This window comes from Heptranchias perlo, chromosome 9, assembly GCF_035084215.1.
Source record: "Heptranchias perlo isolate sHepPer1 chromosome 9, sHepPer1.hap1, whole genome shotgun sequence".
Classification (NCBI taxonomy): Eukaryota; Metazoa; Chordata; class Chondrichthyes; order Hexanchiformes; family Hexanchidae; genus Heptranchias; species Heptranchias perlo.
The window spans coordinates 8157047-8174811 of NC_090333.1; the positions used below are offsets into that span (position 1 = coordinate 8157047).

At 45.3% G+C, this 17765-nt stretch overlaps 1 protein-coding gene across 1 annotated transcript in view; it reads right to left on the reverse strand.

Annotated features, from left to right (window-relative positions):
* spata1 (spermatogenesis associated 1) overlaps nucleotides 1–17765 on the reverse strand; it is a 73830-nt gene that overhangs the window by 43319 nt on the left and 12746 nt on the right. Inside the window, exons 2-3 of the mRNA XM_067989825.1 lie at nucleotides 15634–15740; nucleotides 12004–12121 (exon numbers count right to left, since the gene is read on the reverse strand). Coding sequence (XP_067845926.1) covers nucleotides 12004–12121; nucleotides 15634–15740 — 225 coding nt within the window. The remainder of the gene's footprint in view (nucleotides 1–12003; nucleotides 12122–15633; nucleotides 15741–17765) is intronic.

Genomic DNA, 17765 nt, shown 5'->3' on the forward strand with positions numbered 1-17765 from the left:
GATGGTAATGCCGTTGAATGTCAAGGGGAGGTGGTTAGACTCTCTCTTGTTGGAGATGGTCATTGCCTGGCACTTATCTGGCGCGAATGTTACTTGCCACTTATCAGCCCAAGCCTGGATGTTGTCCAGGTCTTGCTGCATGCGGGCTCGGACTGCTTCATTATCTGAGGGGTTGCGAATGGAACTGAACACTGTGCAGTCATCATTCGAACATCCCCATTTCTGACCTTATGATGGAGGGAAGGTCATTGATGAAGCAGCTGAAGATGGTTGGGCCTAGGACACTGCCCTGAGGAACTCCTGCAGCAATGCCCAGGGGCTGAGATGCTTGGCCTCCAACAACCACTACCATCTTCCTTTGTGCTAGGTATGACTCCAGCCACTGGAGAGTTTTCCCCCTGATTCCCATTGACTTCAATTTTACTAGGGCTCCCTGGTATGCCATAGGCCAAATCAAACGCCATGATATGCAGTACGTGCTCATCGTACTTGGATAACGGGGTTGAAATTGGTATGTGTTGCCCCCATTTTTAGGGCGTAAAACAGTTGCAATGTCAACAAATTTAGCAGTGGGCTGGGGCCATGCCCAATCTGCATTCTTTGTTGCTCCCATCACCGTAACAAAGCCCAAGATCTTGTATGGCGATTTAACAATGCTCTATGTTATGTAACGAGTGCTACACATCATGTAGATGTACATGTACACACGTAGAGGTTGCACACTATAGTGCACGCTTTGCAAGGGAGCGCTCGTGAATAATGTGTCAAGATTTTACCGGGGCTAAAAGGGTTAAATTACGAGGACAGGTTGCATAGACTAGGCTTGTGTTCCCTTGAATATAGAAGATTAAGGGGTGATCTAATTGAGGTGTGTAAGATGATTAAAGGATTGGATCAGGTAGATAGAGATAAACTATTTCCTCTAGTGGGGGGAGTCCAGAACAAGGGGGCATAACCTTAAAATTAGAGCTAGGCCGTTCAGGGGTGATGTCGGGAAGCATTTCTTCACAAAAAGGGGAGTGGAAATCTGGAACTTTCTCCCCCAAAAAGCTGTTGAGGCTGGGGGTCAATTGAAAATTTCAGAACTAAGATTGATAGATTTTTGTTTGGCAAAGTGTATTAAGGGTTATGGAACCAAGGCAGGTAAATAGAGTTGAGGTACAGATCAGCCGTTATCTAACTGAATGGTGGAACAGGCTCGAGGGGCTGAATGGCCTACTCCTGTTCCTATGTTCCTACGCATGCGCATTCGGGCAACTGCTAAATTAGTCGGGCCGATGGGCGGATTGGGCTGAGCAGCAGCTGCCAACAAATCGCCCCCGCCCCCACCCCGTTGCCTGCTCAGACCCCCCCCTCCCAGGAACCTACCTTCAGCCAGACTGCTGCGGGCAAGGCAAGCAGACCGACATCCGTCCCCCTCAAGGAGGAGGCGTGGCAGGTGCCAGCAGCTGATGCCAAAAAATGTTTATGAGGCCCGAGGTACAATTTTAAAGGGGGTGCAGCAACAGAGAGACCTGGGGATGTACGTACACAAATCTTTGAAGGTGGCAGCACGAGTTGATAAAGCTGTTAATAAAGCATATGGGATCCTTGGCTTTATGAAAGAGAGGCATCGAGTACAAAAGAATGCAAGTTATGCTAAACCTTTATAAAGCACTGGTTAGGCCTCAGCTAGAGTAGTGTGTTCAATTCTGGGTACTACACTTTAGGAAGGATGTCAAGGCCTTGGAGAAGGTGCAGAGGAGGTTTACCAGGATGACACCAGGGATGAGGGACTTCAGTTACGTGGAGAGACTGGAGAAGCTGGGATTGTTCTCCTTAGAGCAAAGAAGGTTAAGGGGAGATTTGATCGAGGTGTTCAAAATCATGAACGGTTTTGATAGAGTAAATAAGGAGAAACAGTTTCCAGTGGCAGAAGGGACGATAGCCCGAGGACACAGATTTAAGAAGATCGGCAAACGAGCCAGAGGCGACATGAGGAAACATTTTTTTACGCAGCGAGTTGTTATGATCTGGAATGCACTGCCTGAAAGGGTGGTGGAAGCAGATTCAATAATAACTTTCAAAAGGGAATTGGATAAATACTTGAAGGGAAAAAATGTACAGGGCTATGGGGAAAGAGCAGGGGAGTGGAACTAATTGGATAGCTCTTGGGCAGAATGGCCTCCTCCTGTGCTGTACCTACTATGATACTATGAATTTCAGGTCCGGCCTCGGGCCTCCCGGTTGAGGTGTGCGTTGACGACATTCTGGACCCGAAGATGGGCCATAAGCAATTTCCAGCCCAATGTGTCTGTAGGTTGCTCCCATGGGAGAAAAAAAAGATAGTTGTTCAGTGCAGGTCCATTAATGTTATTCTGTCCAGCAATGTCCCCGATAGCCATACGGATAAGTACCGCAATTATAGATCTTCAGCTCCAAGGCGCTAAAGATTTCCCTGACCCACAAACATCCCTGTATTTCACATTCCCCTTGATCGTTTTGGAATGTGTGTTTGATTGATAACCGTATGTGAGTTGGAGAAATACACGATTTAATTCCCTTCAAAGAAATTTGGAGCTATATCTTGGGCCGTGTGGCATCAAGTCAGCAGTCATTTTAAAGCTGACATAAATGGAGCAGGCCAGAGACTCCCTGGTATCAGGCAACCGTGAAAGAGGCAAAGGACTGGGTCACAAAGGGTCAGTTTCACCTTCAGTGTTAGCAGACGAGAAGCAGCTATGTTGTTTAACATTCCAGGAACAGTCAAGTCTGTAATCGCTGTTTACATTCAACATCGTTCATTTTTCTGTTTACTCTTCATCAAATCTGACGGGTAATTTGTAGTCCAAGCCAAGAGTGTCCAAAAGGCAAGCTCCTTTTACCCAGTCTGCGAACCTTCTGCTGGTTTTTGTCTGCAAAGGGGCTTTGGTACAGGACTTAAGGGGAGGGAGCAGGGCAGTGGGATTGATTTTGGATCGCTCTAGCAAAGAGCTGGCGCAGACACAATGGGCTGAATGACCTCCTTCTTGTGATTTAAACTTCAATGGACATCAGCAGTTTGGGACTCCAGCTCTTCTGAAGTTCCAGAGCCCGTGGAATTTAATGCTTTTGACCAGCCAGGGACCAGCCTTCACCAGTTGCCCAGGCTGAGCAACTTCAAGGGGCTGAAGGTCCCGCGGGCTCCGGCTTTGGGGGGGAACAGCAGTTAAGAAAATGAAGGAGGAGGGGGAGAAAGAAAGGGGAGAGTGAAGGGGGTAAGGAGGAGGGGGAGAAAGAAAGGAACATAGGAACATAGGAACAGGAGTAGGCCATTCAGCCCCTCGTGCCTGCTCCACCATTTGATAAGATCATGGCTGATCTGTGATCTAACTCCATATACCTGCCTTTGGCCCATATCCCTTAATACCTTTGATTGCCAAAAAGCTATCTATCTCAGATTTAAATTTAGCAATTGAGCTAGTGTCAATTGCCGTTTGCGGAAGAGAGTTCCAAACTTCTACCACCCTTTGTGTGTAGAAATGTTTTCTAATCTCACTCCTGAAAGGTCTGGCTCTAATTTTTAGACTGTGCCCCCTACTCCTAGAATCCCCAACCAGCGGAAATAGTTTCTCTCTATCCACCCTATCCGTTCCCCTTAATATCTTATAAACTTCGATCAGATCACCCCTTAACCTTCTAAACTCCAGAGAATACAACCCCAATTTGTGTAATCTCTCCTCGTAACTTAACCCTTGAAGTCCGGGTATCATTCTAGTAAACCTACGCTGCACTCCCTCAAAGGCCAGTATGTCCTTCCGAAGGTGCGGTGCCCAGAACTGCTCACAGTACTCCAGGTGCGGTCTAACCAGGGTTTTGTATAGCTGCAGCATAACTTCTGCCCCCTTGTACTCCAGTACAAAGGAAAGAGTGAAGGGGGTAAGGGGGAGGGGGAGAATGAAAGGGGAGAGTGAAGGGGGTAAGGGGGAGGGGGAGAATGAAAGGGGAGAGTGAAGGGGGTAAGGGGGAGGGGGAGAATGAAAGGAGAACGTGAAGGGGGAGGGTGGAACGAAAGGGGAGAATGAAGGGAGTAAGGGGGAGATGAGAATGAAAGGAAAAAAGAGGAGAAAATGAAGGTAGTAAGGGGGAGAGGGAGAATGAAGGATGAAAGGTGAATGGAGCCCCTTGAGGTTTGTTTGTATGGGGCAGGCATCAGATTCTTTTTGTATTGGGAGGTCTTGTTCTTTCATATGGGGAGAGGGGTGTGGAGACTAGCCTTTTTTATATATGGGGGGGTCTCGTTTTTTTGTGTATGTGGGTCTCATTATTTCATTGCCATTTGTGGCCCACTCACTGGGTTTTGACACGTGTCCCGGCTCACAGTCCCAACAGATTGGACCGCCCCGATAAGAGTGTTTACTGTCCCATCGTCCATAGGTGAACAGAAGGAGGTGATGGATGTGACACATATAGTAGCTGAAATACAGTGTCACAGGTCCTCTGCGTGACCCTGGGCTCTCTACATTTAACCATTGTAAACAATTTTACAACACCAAGTTATAGTCCAGCAATTTTATTTTAAATTCACAAGCTTTCGGAGGCTTGTGAATTTAAAATAAAATTAAAATAAATTCGAAGCTTGTGAATTTAAAATAAAATTGCTGGACTATAACTTGGTGTTGTAAAATTGTTTACAATTGTCAACCCCAGTCCATCACCGGCATCTCCACATCATGACTACATTTAACCAGACATGGGGCAAATAATGGGTCACAGGGAGCACTTGCCCTACATTACAACAGTGACGACACTTCAAACGTTTAGGGGTTACGGGGAGCGGGCAGGAAATTGGACATGAATTTAGATTTGAGGTTAGGATCAGATCAGCCATGATCTTGTTGAATGGCGGAGCAGGCTCGAGGGGCCGATTGGCCTACTCCTGCTCCTATTTCTTATGTTCTTATGTTATTCATTGACTGCAAAGCGCTTTGGGACGTCCTGAGGTCGTGACAGGCACTTTCTTTCTATTCTTCATGCGAGCGGTCAGTGATGGCAAATGCAGGAAAAATATTTCGTGCTAAAACATGACAGTTAATGTTGCAGCTGCACAGCTAAATTGTATTTTGCACTGGGAAGAGAGAAGGAGAGGACTGTACATGGGACAGCGTTTTGTTTACTACCAGTAATAAATGGCTCTCGCAGGAGGATCAATATAGTAACATGAATGAAAGTTGGGTCGGTTATCACTTTCTGGTTTAATAACATACCACACTAAATCTTCAATAATCTTTTTTTTCTAAAACCATGGTAACTAATATTTGTTTCATGGAACGTTGAGAGGATTAACCATCCTGTCGAGAGAGCTAGAAACATCTTGTTGAATGGTGTTCTGACACACATTGAATTAACACATGAGCTTCGGATAAACAAAGCAGAGATTTTTCCCTGACCTTCGGAAGGAAATATTTTCCCTCAAGCAACAGCACCAAAACAGGTTATCTGGTCACTTATCTCATTGCCGTTCGTGGGACATTGCTGTGTGCAAAATGTTTGCCATGTTTGCCTGTAAAACAACAGTGACTCCACTTCAAAAGTAAATCATTGGCTGTGTGAAGCGCTTTGGGACATCCTGAGGACGTGAAAGGCACTATATAAAAAGGAAGCAGACAATGGCTATTCTTATTTGTAAATCTCTTCAAATCTGTATCTGACAATCTATGGCTTCAAGCCACTAAGACACTACTTTTTTCTCATGTTTGGCTGCAATTGCGGTTTGCAGCTATTTCACTGAGTGTTCACTGAGCCTGTTGTCTGTCCACAGCCGAGTGAACAGCAACATCACAACGGGCACGTTACACTAAATGGATGTTCAGTAGGTGATCGAAAACGATGTGATTCGCTCCCCTGATGGCTCAGTGAGTTTATCCAACGAGCGGCCGTGCCGTACAGAACAGGTACATTCCAAGGTTCTACCTCTGTGACCTCCTCCAGCCCTCCGAGATCTCTGCGCTCCTGCAATTCTGGCCTCTTGCGCATCCCCGATTTTAATCGCTCCACCATTTGGCGTCCGTGCCTTCAGCTGCCTGGGCCCTAAGTTCTGGAATTCCCTCCCTAAACCTCTCCGCCTCTCTCTCCTCCTTTAAGACGCTCCTTAAAACCTACCTCTTTGACCAAGGGTTTGTTCACCTGACCTAACATCTCCTTATATGGCTCAGTGTCAATCTTTGTCTGATAATCGCTCCTGTGAAGCGCCTTGGGGACGTTAAAGGCGCTATATAAACGCAAGTTGTTGTTGTAGGTTTGTTCCGAGTAAACAAATCGAGGCCTGTGCAGTGGTGGGGATGATATGATTGGCCTCAACGTCCCAGGTCTAGGGAGGGGGAACAAAATTGTCCAGGTCGCTGCTCCCGATCGCTATCCGGCGACCCCTGCTGGATCTGTGTGTGTATGGCAGGCGAGGAGATGATCAGGTTTGGTGGCGATGGCCCCCAGAATTCCCCAGTTCCCAGACGTCAGCAGTCCCGAATGATATAATTGCAATTTGTTGTTGTTGATGATGTCAGCTGGCATGGCCATAGGGGAGCTACAACTGGGGGATCAGCACCTCTGGACTACAGTGGGGGGAAATAAGAAATGGTTCCCTGCTTCTGATTGGTATCCAGCGATCCCTGCCAGAAAGGATGCACATGTGGACGTCAAGTATGGACAGGATCAGGCCAAGATGTGAGGAGCACCACTGACCCCCCCCCTCCCCCATCCCCACACCACCCCCCCCCATCCTCACACCGCCGCCCCTCCCACCCCCATCCTCACACCGCACCCCCCCTCGTCCACCCTCCCCCTCATCATCGCCCCCCCGCCCCTCCCCCACACCACCGCCCCGTCCCGCCCCCTCCCCCACACCACCACCCCGTCCCGCCCCCTCCCCCACACCACCGCCCCGTCCCGCCCCCTCCCCCACACCACCGCCCCCCCCCACACCACCGCCCCGTCCCGCCCCCTCCCCCACACCACCGCCCCGTCCCGCCCCCTCCCCCACACCACCGCCCCGTCCCGCCCCCTCCGCCACACCACCGCCCCCCCCCACACCACCGCCCCGTCCCGCCCCCTCCCCCACACCACCGCCCCGTCCCGCCCCCTCCCCCACACCACCGCCCCGTCCCGCCCCCTCCCCCACACCACCGCCCCGTCCCGCCCCCCCCACACCACCACCCCGTCCCGCCCCCTCCCGCCACACCACCGCCCCATCCCCATCCCCCTCCCCCATCCCACCCCCTCCCCGCCATGGAGGGATAGCTTGCATGTGAATCGCTGGTTAGGCTCGCAAATGAGAAGTGGCCACTCAGCCGAGATACCGGACAGAGGGCACCAGGCACCTCTGAAGAGAAGTGCACATCTTGAAAGGAAAGGAAAGGGCGGGGGGGGGTGAATGAAACTGCAGCTTGGAAAATCTCACATCGTTCTGACCGCACAAAAACCTTGTTCATCAAGTGAATCCCAGTGTGGGCCCGTATGCTGGTGCAGCTGAGCAGTGTAATGTGAGAGTGTACACACTGTAATATTAACCTAACTATAGCACTGCAGTGAGAAACAGTAAATCACTAAGTTGAACAATGGCCCCTGGAAATCACACGCACATGCCCTAGCATGTCCTGTCGCTCGCACCGTAACTCTTAACTGATAAAACTATTGATTGTGCAAGATTACACAATGCTGCAACTCACTATTTTTTTAAGACTTGTACTCCTCAGGGGTTACAGTTATGCTTAACCTATTAAAATACAATGTTTTTTACAACACATTTTAGTGGATAGGAAAGCAGCATTGCCTTAAGGTACAGCGACAGGGCAGTCGTAACTATGATGTTCTCAGGAAAGATTTGCATTTATGTAGCGTTTCTTTTTTTAATCACCAATGTCACAAAGCACTTCACATGCAATGGGCTATTTTGAAGTGCAAAGACTGTCGTTAGATAGGCAAATGCCTTTTGCACATAGCAAGATCCCACAAAGAACAATAAGACGAATGACCAAGGGTTAGATTATGAGGAGAGCTTACATAAACTAGGCTTGTATTCCCTGTAATATAGAAGGTTAAGGGGTGATTTGATTGAGATTTTAGGATTTTGAAAGGAATTGATAGGGTAGATAGAGAGAAACTTTTTCCACTGGTGGGGGAGTCTAGGATAAGGGGACATAACCTTAAAATCAGAGCCAGGCCATTCAGAAGCGAAGTTAGGAAACACCAAAGGGTGGTAGAAGTGTGGAACTCTCTCCCACTAAAAGCAGTAGATGCTCGCTCAATTAATAATTTTAAATCTGAGATCGATAGATTTTTGCTAGAGAAGAGTATTAAGGGATATGGAGCCAAGGTGGGTGGATGGAGTTAGGATACAGATCAGCCATGATCTCATTGAATGGCGGAACAGGCTCAAGGGGCTGAATGGCCTACTCCTGTTCCTATGACTGCCTTTGGTGGTGTTGGTTTGGGGAGGATCATTGGCCAAGACACTGGGATCATCAACGTCCACCTGAACCACAGAGAACAGGCAGACACGGCTTCAGGTCTGTTTTCTCATCTGAAGGACGGTACTGTGACAAAACTCAAGTCTACTTTTGGTTTGGTGGTTGTCCCTTAAAGCTCAGTCGCAACATATAACAGCTCTGAGTTTCTGCTGGGGTTCTCCTGACCTCCAATTGTAAATTCAGCCGGATATCAGCAGAACCCTGGGAAACAGCGTGAAGGGCCAATTTTCAGCCATTTCTCCAGGGATTGCGCCAACCTCTCGCCAAAGTTCAGGGCCAAGGAGTTTAAAAGTCAGCTACTCATAGGACTCCTGTCGCTGCCTGGTTTCACAAAATGTTGCAAGTTTAGTCAATTACAATTACAAATCAGCCATGATCTAATTGAATGCCGGAACAGGTTTGAGGGGCTGAATGGCCTACTCTTGATCCTATGTAGGCCTGAGAATGGAATAATTCAAACTGAAACGATGTTTCGTGATTGGTTCAACTAGTAAATGACTGACACTTTCTTTTTGAATTTGAGTGATCAGTTATTCAAAATTCGGGAAGTCCCGGTAACTCTTTTCTGTGCTACGAAAAGAGCTATTTAGTCGGATGTTAGCCTAGGGGAGTTCAAAGAGATGTGGAAGAAGCTTCAGTGGGCCAAATGGTGTTGACTTTTCGTAAGTTCCTCCTAATAAAGCTATCAAAAAGATCTGCAATGAAGATCAGAAGAACCGAACAACTGGTAAGATACTGCACTAAGAAAGGTACAATCAAATCAATAAGATGAAATCACAAAGGGGCTACAATGCCAGCCAATTGATTGTCAGCCACACAGAAGAAATGCCACAAAATGAGATTTAACTGAGATGGGAAAGATCCAAGAACAATCAATGGAAAACCACAGGTCTTGGACAGAGACATAGGATAATGGAGCAGGTGAATGACTGCTCTATGTTGCTTATGATTTGTTACCACTCTGAAGCCCGCACTTTCACTGCCTCTTTGATGCAAAATTGCAACTCTTAACTGCATGTGGCGTGATTTGCTGCCAAGTGTAAGAAATTGTGGAATGTGTCATAAGATGTCACATTATGAAAGAAAGAATGCGCATTTATATAGCGCCTTTCATGACCTCAGGACATCCCAAAGCGCTTTACAGCCAATTAAGTACTTTTTGAAATGTAGTCACTGTTGTAATGTAGGACAAATGTAAGGAATCTTACAACACCAGGTTATAGTCCAACAATTTTATTTTAAAATCACAAGCTTTCCACAACTTTTTGACACCTATGATTTCACGTAGTATCAAATCACTTGCCCACAATGGACATGTCTGTCCTAACGTGAAGCAAGCTCTCAAAAATATTACTGTTTCCACTGGCAGGAGGGTCGGTAACCACAGGGCACAGATTTAAGATAATTGGCAAAGGAACTAGAGGGGAGAATTTTTTTTTTTACGCAGTGAGTTGTGATGATCTGGAATGCACTGCCTGAAAGGGCGGTGGAAGCAGATTCAATAGTAACTTTCAAAAGAGAATTGGATAAATACTTGAAAAGGAAAGATTTGCAGGGCTATAGTGGAAGAGCAGGGGAGTCGGTCTAATTGGCTAGCTCTTCCAAAGAGCCTGCGCAGGCACGATGGGCCGAATGGCCTTTTTCTGTGCTGTATGATTCTACGATAAAAATCTGAATGCTAATTCTTGATGTTTACAAGTGCAAAATAACCCGTATCCCATCAACTGCTCTCTTTATACAACTTAGAAGAGCAACAACTTGTAAAAATAGAACGTTGACTTTTAAACGTTAGTTTTTATCGGTGTTTTTCAGTTTGCGAAGTTAAAGGAATCAGCAATCCATCTGCAGCTGGCGGACAATTAGTGATTATTGAAAAATCAGTGCAGGTGAACCAAGATTGGCATGTATGAGAGTAAAATCAAGTATATTAGGAAAAGGCAGCTTGCCGATTACATTCAGGACATCCCAAAGTGCTTCATGGCCAATAAATTATTTCGTAAAGTAGTTAAGAGAGGGTGCATAGAAACATAGAAAACAGGCGCAGCAGTCGGTCATTCGGCCCTTCGAGCCTGCTCCGCCATTCAATATGATCATGGCTGATCAGGGGAGATTTACTAGAACGGTACCAGGGATGCAGGACTTCAGTTACGTGGAGGGACTAGAGATACTGGGGTTGTTCTCCTTAGAGCAGAGAAGGCTAAGGGGAGATTGTGAAGGGTTTTGATAGAGCAAATAAGGAGAAACTGTTTCTAGTGACAGGAGGGTCGGTAACCAGAGGACACAGATTTACGGTAATTGGCAAAAGAACCAGAGGCGAGATGAGAAGATTTTTTTTTTTATGCAGCGAGTTGTTATGATCTGGAATGCACTGCCTGAAAGGGTGGTGGAAGCAGGTTCAATAATAACTTTCAAAATGGAATTTGATAAATACTTAAAGGGGAAAAATTTGCAGGTCTATGGGGAAAGAGCAGGGCAGTGGGACTAATTGGATAGCTCTTTCAAAGAGCAGGCACAGGCACAATGGGCCGAATGGCCTCCTTCTGTGCTGTATCATTCTATGATTCTATAAACACGATGAAAAATTGTAGCCAGCTTCAGACAGAGACGCTCTTTGGGAGCACTGTACGAAGAAACTCTGCAAATGTGGCCCTGTCCCACGACAGTTCTCGTGGGAAGCGTGGAAATGGGAGAAATCAGAGGCGGGTTTGCCCGAGACCAGGGACACAAGGGATGAAGAGGAGAAACTGAAAGATTTTTTTTTCTGAGGGAGAGATGGGGTATAAAGAAGCTGAGTTCTGTGCAGTCATTAGATCTGCTGAGGTAGCAGGCAAGCATCACAGGTGCTATTTACAAGCCTGACTCCGTAACAACAGTCGCTGCACTTCAAAGTCAATTTATGTGACATTTTTGAGGGACGTGATATGATGCTTTGTAAATGCAAGTCTTTCTTGTCTAGTTAATATGTTAATAGGCAAATGGCAGATTGTCCGACCTGTTACACAACGGGCGCTGAGTAAACTTTTTTTAAAAACTCGTTCTCAGGGTGTGGGCATCGCTAGCAAGGCCTGCATTTATTGCCCATCCCTAGTTTTCCCCAAAAAGGTGGTGGTGGGCCTTCTTCTTGAACCACTGTAGCGGTCTAATACAACTGAGTGGCTTGCTGGGCCATTCAGTCACTCGCATGGGTGCGGGACTGGAGCAGTTAAGTGTGGGACTGTGGGGCTGGAGTCACATATAGGCCAGACCGGGTAAGGTTCCTTCCCTAAAGGACATCAGTGAACCAGTTAGGTTTTTTACAATAATCCGACAGCTTCATGTTCACTTTTACTGAGACCAGCTTTGTACTTCCAGATTTTTTTTTATTGTTTTAAACCGAATTGCCATGGTGGTATTTGCACTCATGTTCTCTGGATTACTAGTCCAGTAACGTTACCACAACACCACCGTACCCATGGTATATGTCAAGGTTAATTATTATGATTTTTTTTTCACCGTGTAGACACAACAACGGGTGACTCACCACCGCGAAACTCCTTCCAACACATTTTAGAAAAACAAATCTCTCATCTGCAGTGTCAGCTCCAAACAGATCTCCAATCTGTGGCCTCAGTGCTTTCAAGCTCAGATCAGGCAAAACCCTGCAAGGTGAAACATGTCACGTTTACTTTACAGATTCCGGGTCAATGATTCTCAGTGCGCTAGGAAATAAAAGCGATTTTAAATAGTGCAAAAATAATGAGTTAAGTCACCTCTCTGACACCTTACCCCTGACAAAGGGAGCTGGACGTCACAGCCGCAAATATTTAAGATGTCGTTATCCCCGAGCATTTTACGGGGGTTTCTTAAATTATGAAATGACCTAAAATATTAAACCGTATATTGCTCTTAAATGTTTAACCTGCTGATAATCAGCAAATCTACTTTAGTACACAGTTGAGATCTATATATAGCAGGCCAGGGTGCAAGTAACAAAACATTTGTAATTTTGTCTCGGTATTTAGGCAGCCAGAACCTTGTTGTGGCCTTGAATGCTCAGGAACAGCACAGCGTATTGTCCAAGTGCACAGTGCCGTCCCTCAACCTCCCCACCCACAACACAACCCGTCCTTTGCTTATCAGTAGCAGAAATTATTACAATCGTTCATTTTTACAGCATAAGAACTCCACTTTATGGGATCTGATTTGAAACAGTTTATTTTCCAGAAGGATTTTAGTCCAGCTAGGTGAATAAAACATTAGGAACTTAAGAATGCCCAGGACGGTTTGCCTTGTAAGGCTTGCACAACACACAATGGGCCCTTGTCATCAGGAATATCATTATCACTTACCCTGCTAACTAATAATAATTGTAAACAATTTTACAACACCAAGTTATAGTCCAGCAATTTTATTTTAAATTCACAAGCTTTCGGAGGCTTCCTCCTTCCTCAGGTAAATTCACAAGCTTTCGGAGGAAGCCTCCGAAAGCTTGTGAATTTAAAATAAAATTGCTGGACTATAACTTGGTGTTGTAAAATTGTTTACAATTGTCAACCCCAGTCCATCACCGGCATCTCCACATCATAACTAATAATAATACTCGTTTCAGCACAGATCTGTTAAGCTATACTGATGGGAGTAAACGGTGATTTGAACAGCCTGTAATCTGTGCTTGAGAAGGACACAATGGGCAAAGTAAATTTAATTAAAAAGGAGAGAATGTGGAACAGCAGTGACATTGACACAATGGTGAGCTCTACGTAAATATATAACTCTAAATAGCTGTGAATTAAAAAGTTAATTAAAAATACTTTACATTCCGGCAGAATATTAAAATAATTTAATAACAGTGCGCAGACTGAAAAGAGCAGCAGGAGAAATGTCTTTTTTTACACAGAGGGCTGTGAGACTGCGGATCGCACTATGGAGGTTAGTGATTGTAGAGAACATAGTATCATAGCAGGATACAGCATAGAAGGAGGCCGTTCTGCCAATCGTGCCGATACTGGCTCTTTGTTAGAGCTGTCCGATTAGTCCCACTCCCCAGCTCTTTCCCCATAGCCCTGTTAACATTTAAAAATAGATCAGATAGGTGGTTGAAGGAAAAAGGGAAATAAAGGGATATGGGAACAGGGTGGACACATGGGATTAAAACTTCTGCTCATGTGGAGGATAAACACTAGTACAGACTGATTTGGGCAGAATGGCCTGTCTCTGTGTTGTAATTTCGAAGTAATTCAATGCAGAGGAAGGGTGAAATTCTTCTTTGTATGAAAAATGGGAAAATACCAGTTTTTCTCTGTCAATAACAATCCAGTAATTAAAGTACAGTCAGAGAAACTGGGGGGTAGGGGGAGTGGGGTGAAATTGGACATGGGCAGTGAAACAAAACGGGCAGATTCGCTTCTGCTTCCCCCCCCCCCCACCACCCAGTCAATGGGACTGATATGGGGCGGGACGTGTAACAGGCAACCAATGCGATACTGTCCGTTTTTGCATTCCCGCCCAAATCCAATTTCAACCCCGATGGATCGCTTCTCGGCCTTTTGGCTAAGATCAAGTGGTCAAGTGGGGGAAGGCAACCGTTTGGAGCCTTCCTGCCCATTGTATGCCGGGGGGATGCAGTCAGGGTGAAATCCCCTCGGGCAGAGTGTAGAGCTTTGGCTTGTAGAGCTTTGGCTTGATGTAATGTCACTGCAAGGAATCTGGAATGAATCTGTAAGGCAATAAGGCACCCCAGAGTGTCAAAAAAAAAAGGTCTGTTTCAAAGATATGACTTCCTGTGATCTTAACAACTCATTTATATTAAGCGTTTATAGGAACAAGTGTTTGAGCCAGAGGAAGGTGCAAGGCTAGGGGGGGGGGGTGGGGAGACAGCAAAGCAGTGGGATGAGTTCTGGATTGCTCTGGTAAAAAGCTTCTATGGTGTAAAAGACCGCTCTGATGTCAGCCGCGGCACAGTAGCTGCACTCTCGCCTCCGAGCCAGAGGTTCCAGGGACTCGAGCACATAAATCCAGGCCGTCACTTCAGTGCAGTACTGAGGGAGTGCTGCACCGTCGGAGGTGCCGTCTTTCTGATGAGACGTCTAACTGAGGATGCGTCTGCCCTCTCAGGACATATAAGAGCCCATGGTACTAATTGAAGAAGAGCAGGAGAGTTCTCCATGTGTCCTAGCCAACATTTATCCCTTAACCAACACTAAATTTAAAAAAACAGATTAGTTGGTCATTTCATAGTATCACAGTAGGTACAGCATAGGAGGAGGCCATTTGGCCCATCATGTCTGTGCCGGCTCTTTGAAAGACCTATCCAATTAGACCCATTCCCCCATTGCCCTGTAAATTTTTTCCCTAACCAGACTATCAAAACCCCTCACAATTTTGAACGCCTCAATTGAATCTCCCCTTAACCTTCTCTGCTTTAAGGAGAACAACCCCAGCTTCTCTAGTCTTTCCACATAACTGAAGTCTCTTATTGGGGGTCTTTTATTCTGTATCTATCTTATGATCTTGTATTAAGCTTTAATGTTGTGCTGAGCTCTTAATTCACTCCCACCAGTGACCTGCCTGTGCGAAACAGTTCAAAATACTTTATCCAGACATAACTCAAGTTTGGAAGGACAACCTCTAAAATTATACTTCTGGATGTAAAAAAAGTCTGCATGAAAACTTCGCCCACTAGATCCGTGCCAGTGTTTATGCTCCTCCCACCTTACTTCATCTCACCCTACCAACATATCCATCTATTCCTTTCTCCCTCATGTGTTTATCTAGCTTCCCCTTAAATGCATCTATGCTATTCGCCTCAACCACTCCATGTGGTAGCGAGTTCCACATTCTAACCATTCTCTGGGTAAAGAAGTTTCTCCTGAATTCCTTATTGGATTTATTGGTGACTGTCTTATCTTTATGACCCCCTAGTTTTGGACTCCCCCATAAGTGGAAACATCTTCTCTACGTCTACCCTATCAAACCCTTTCATAGTTTTAAATATGACACTTTTGTGAAAAGTTAATAGTAGTGCTGAATATTTTCCTGCTTTGTTTTCAATTTCACTCATTTCAAGGTACACAATTAACAAGCAGTCACTATATCAATTGTTGCGTCTGTTCAGTATTGGATTTCGACTGTAAGCAAACATTCAGAATAACAGGTCAGTATTAATCCTTACCTGACAAACCCGGCTGAGATGAACTTGCTAATGGCGTGGGTAGAAACCGTATTTAATTTGCAGTTCCACAATTCAGCTGGGACACAGAAGACATGAAGCTCTAACACCTGAAACAGTTTATAATGCGAGGGCTGTGAATATGCAACAGCCTAACAATGTCATCATGCGCTAATACAATCAATAATTTGAGTAACTTGTATAACAAAGGGAGCAATCACAGTTACAAAAACCAACAACCAGAATGGTTTTAACTCACTGCTGGGATAAAACTGCAGGCTTATTTAGTGCAATGCTATCAATATACTACAGTAAAAGCGTTAGTCTAATGAGAGTGAGGAACTTAAAGCAATTAATATTAGTAAAGGAAAAGTACTGGTGAAATTAATGGGACTAAAAGCCGACAAATCCCCTGGACCTGATGGCCTACATCCTAGGGTTTTAAAAGAGGTGGCTGCAGAGATAGTGGATGCTTTGGTTCTGATCTTCCAGAATTCCCTAGATTCTAAAACGGTCCCGGGAATTGGAAGATAGCAAATGTAACTTCAAGAAAGGAGGAAGAGAGAAAAATGTAGGCCAGTTAGCCTGACATCAGTAGTAGGTAAAATAGGTAGAATCTATTATTAAGGATATAATAACAAGGCACTTAGAAAATGATAATATGGTTAGGCAGAGTCAACATGGTCCCATGAAAGGGAAATCGTGTTTAACAAATTTGTTAGAATTTTTTGAGGATATAACTAGCAGGGTCGATAAGGGGGAAGCAGTGGATGTAGTATATTTGGATTTTCAAAAGGAATTTAATAAGGTGCCAGACAAGGAGTTGTTACACAAGATTAGGGCTCATGGGATTGGGGGGAATATATTAGTGTAGATTGAGGATTGGTTAATGGACAGCATCTACCCTGTCAAGCCCTCTAAGAATTTTATACGTTTCAATGAGATCACCTCTCATTCTTCTAAACTCCAGAGAATATAGGCCCACTCTACTCAATCCCTCCTCATAGGACAACCCTCTCATCTCAGGAATCGATCTACTGAATCTTCGTTGCACCCCCTCTAAGGCAAGTATATCCTTCCTGAGGTGAGGAGACCAAAACTGTACACAGTACTCCAGGCAAAAGAACCAGAGGAGAGATGAAGAGAATTTTTTTTACGCAGAGTTGCTATGATCTGGAATGCGCTGCCTGAAAGGGTGGTGGAAGCAGATTCAATAGGAACTTTTAAAGGGGAATTGGATATATACTTGAAAAGGAAAATCTTGCAGGGCTATGAGGAAAAAGCAGGGGAGTGGGACTAATTGGATAGCTCTTTCAAAGAGCTAGCACAGGCATGATGGGCCAAATGGCCTCCTTCTGTGCTGTATGATTTATAGTGCACTCATCTATGCTGAAAATAGGCAATTTGTTGACCAATATTCTGGTCAGACTTGACATCGAATCTCATGATCACAGGAACAGGACGCGGGTTCACAATCTGTCTAGAAAACACCACTCACAAGGAAATGGACAAAGATATATAATCTTGTTCATCTGAGAGTACATCAGGCTTATATTTGTACCAAGATAGGCCGGGCCACTGGCTTATGGTGATATAAATAAGTCACACTGCCTGAAAGGGTGGTGGAAGCAGATTCAATAATAACTTTCAAAAGGCAATTGGATAAACACTTGAAGGAGATAAACGTGCAGGTTTATGGGGACTAATTGGATAGCTCTTTCTAAGAGCCGCCACAGGCACGTTGGGCAGAATGGCCTCCTGCTGTGCTGTATCATTCTATGATAATGTACGCAGATATAATACTGAGCAGAACCCAACATAAATGAACAAAGTTGTGAACAAGGAAACAAGAACAGCTCTATGCTTAAGACATTTAAAGTAGAAGTTACAGTAGTAAAGCTTAATAAAGAAAATTTGTTTTTACGGGGGCACTGGTTGAGTTTCGATTCCGGGACATTTGGCAACTGGAAGCCGACTCTTTGCACTTACATTGCTAAATCTGGCTCCCTTATCCCCGGCAGCAGAATTGTTGACCCAGCTTTAATGTTGGTCTGTGAGTCTACTGCTGGAATAACACGTTTAGTAGTATGAACACCGGGAAATAGACACCAGATGCTAGTCTCTTGGAATCGCAA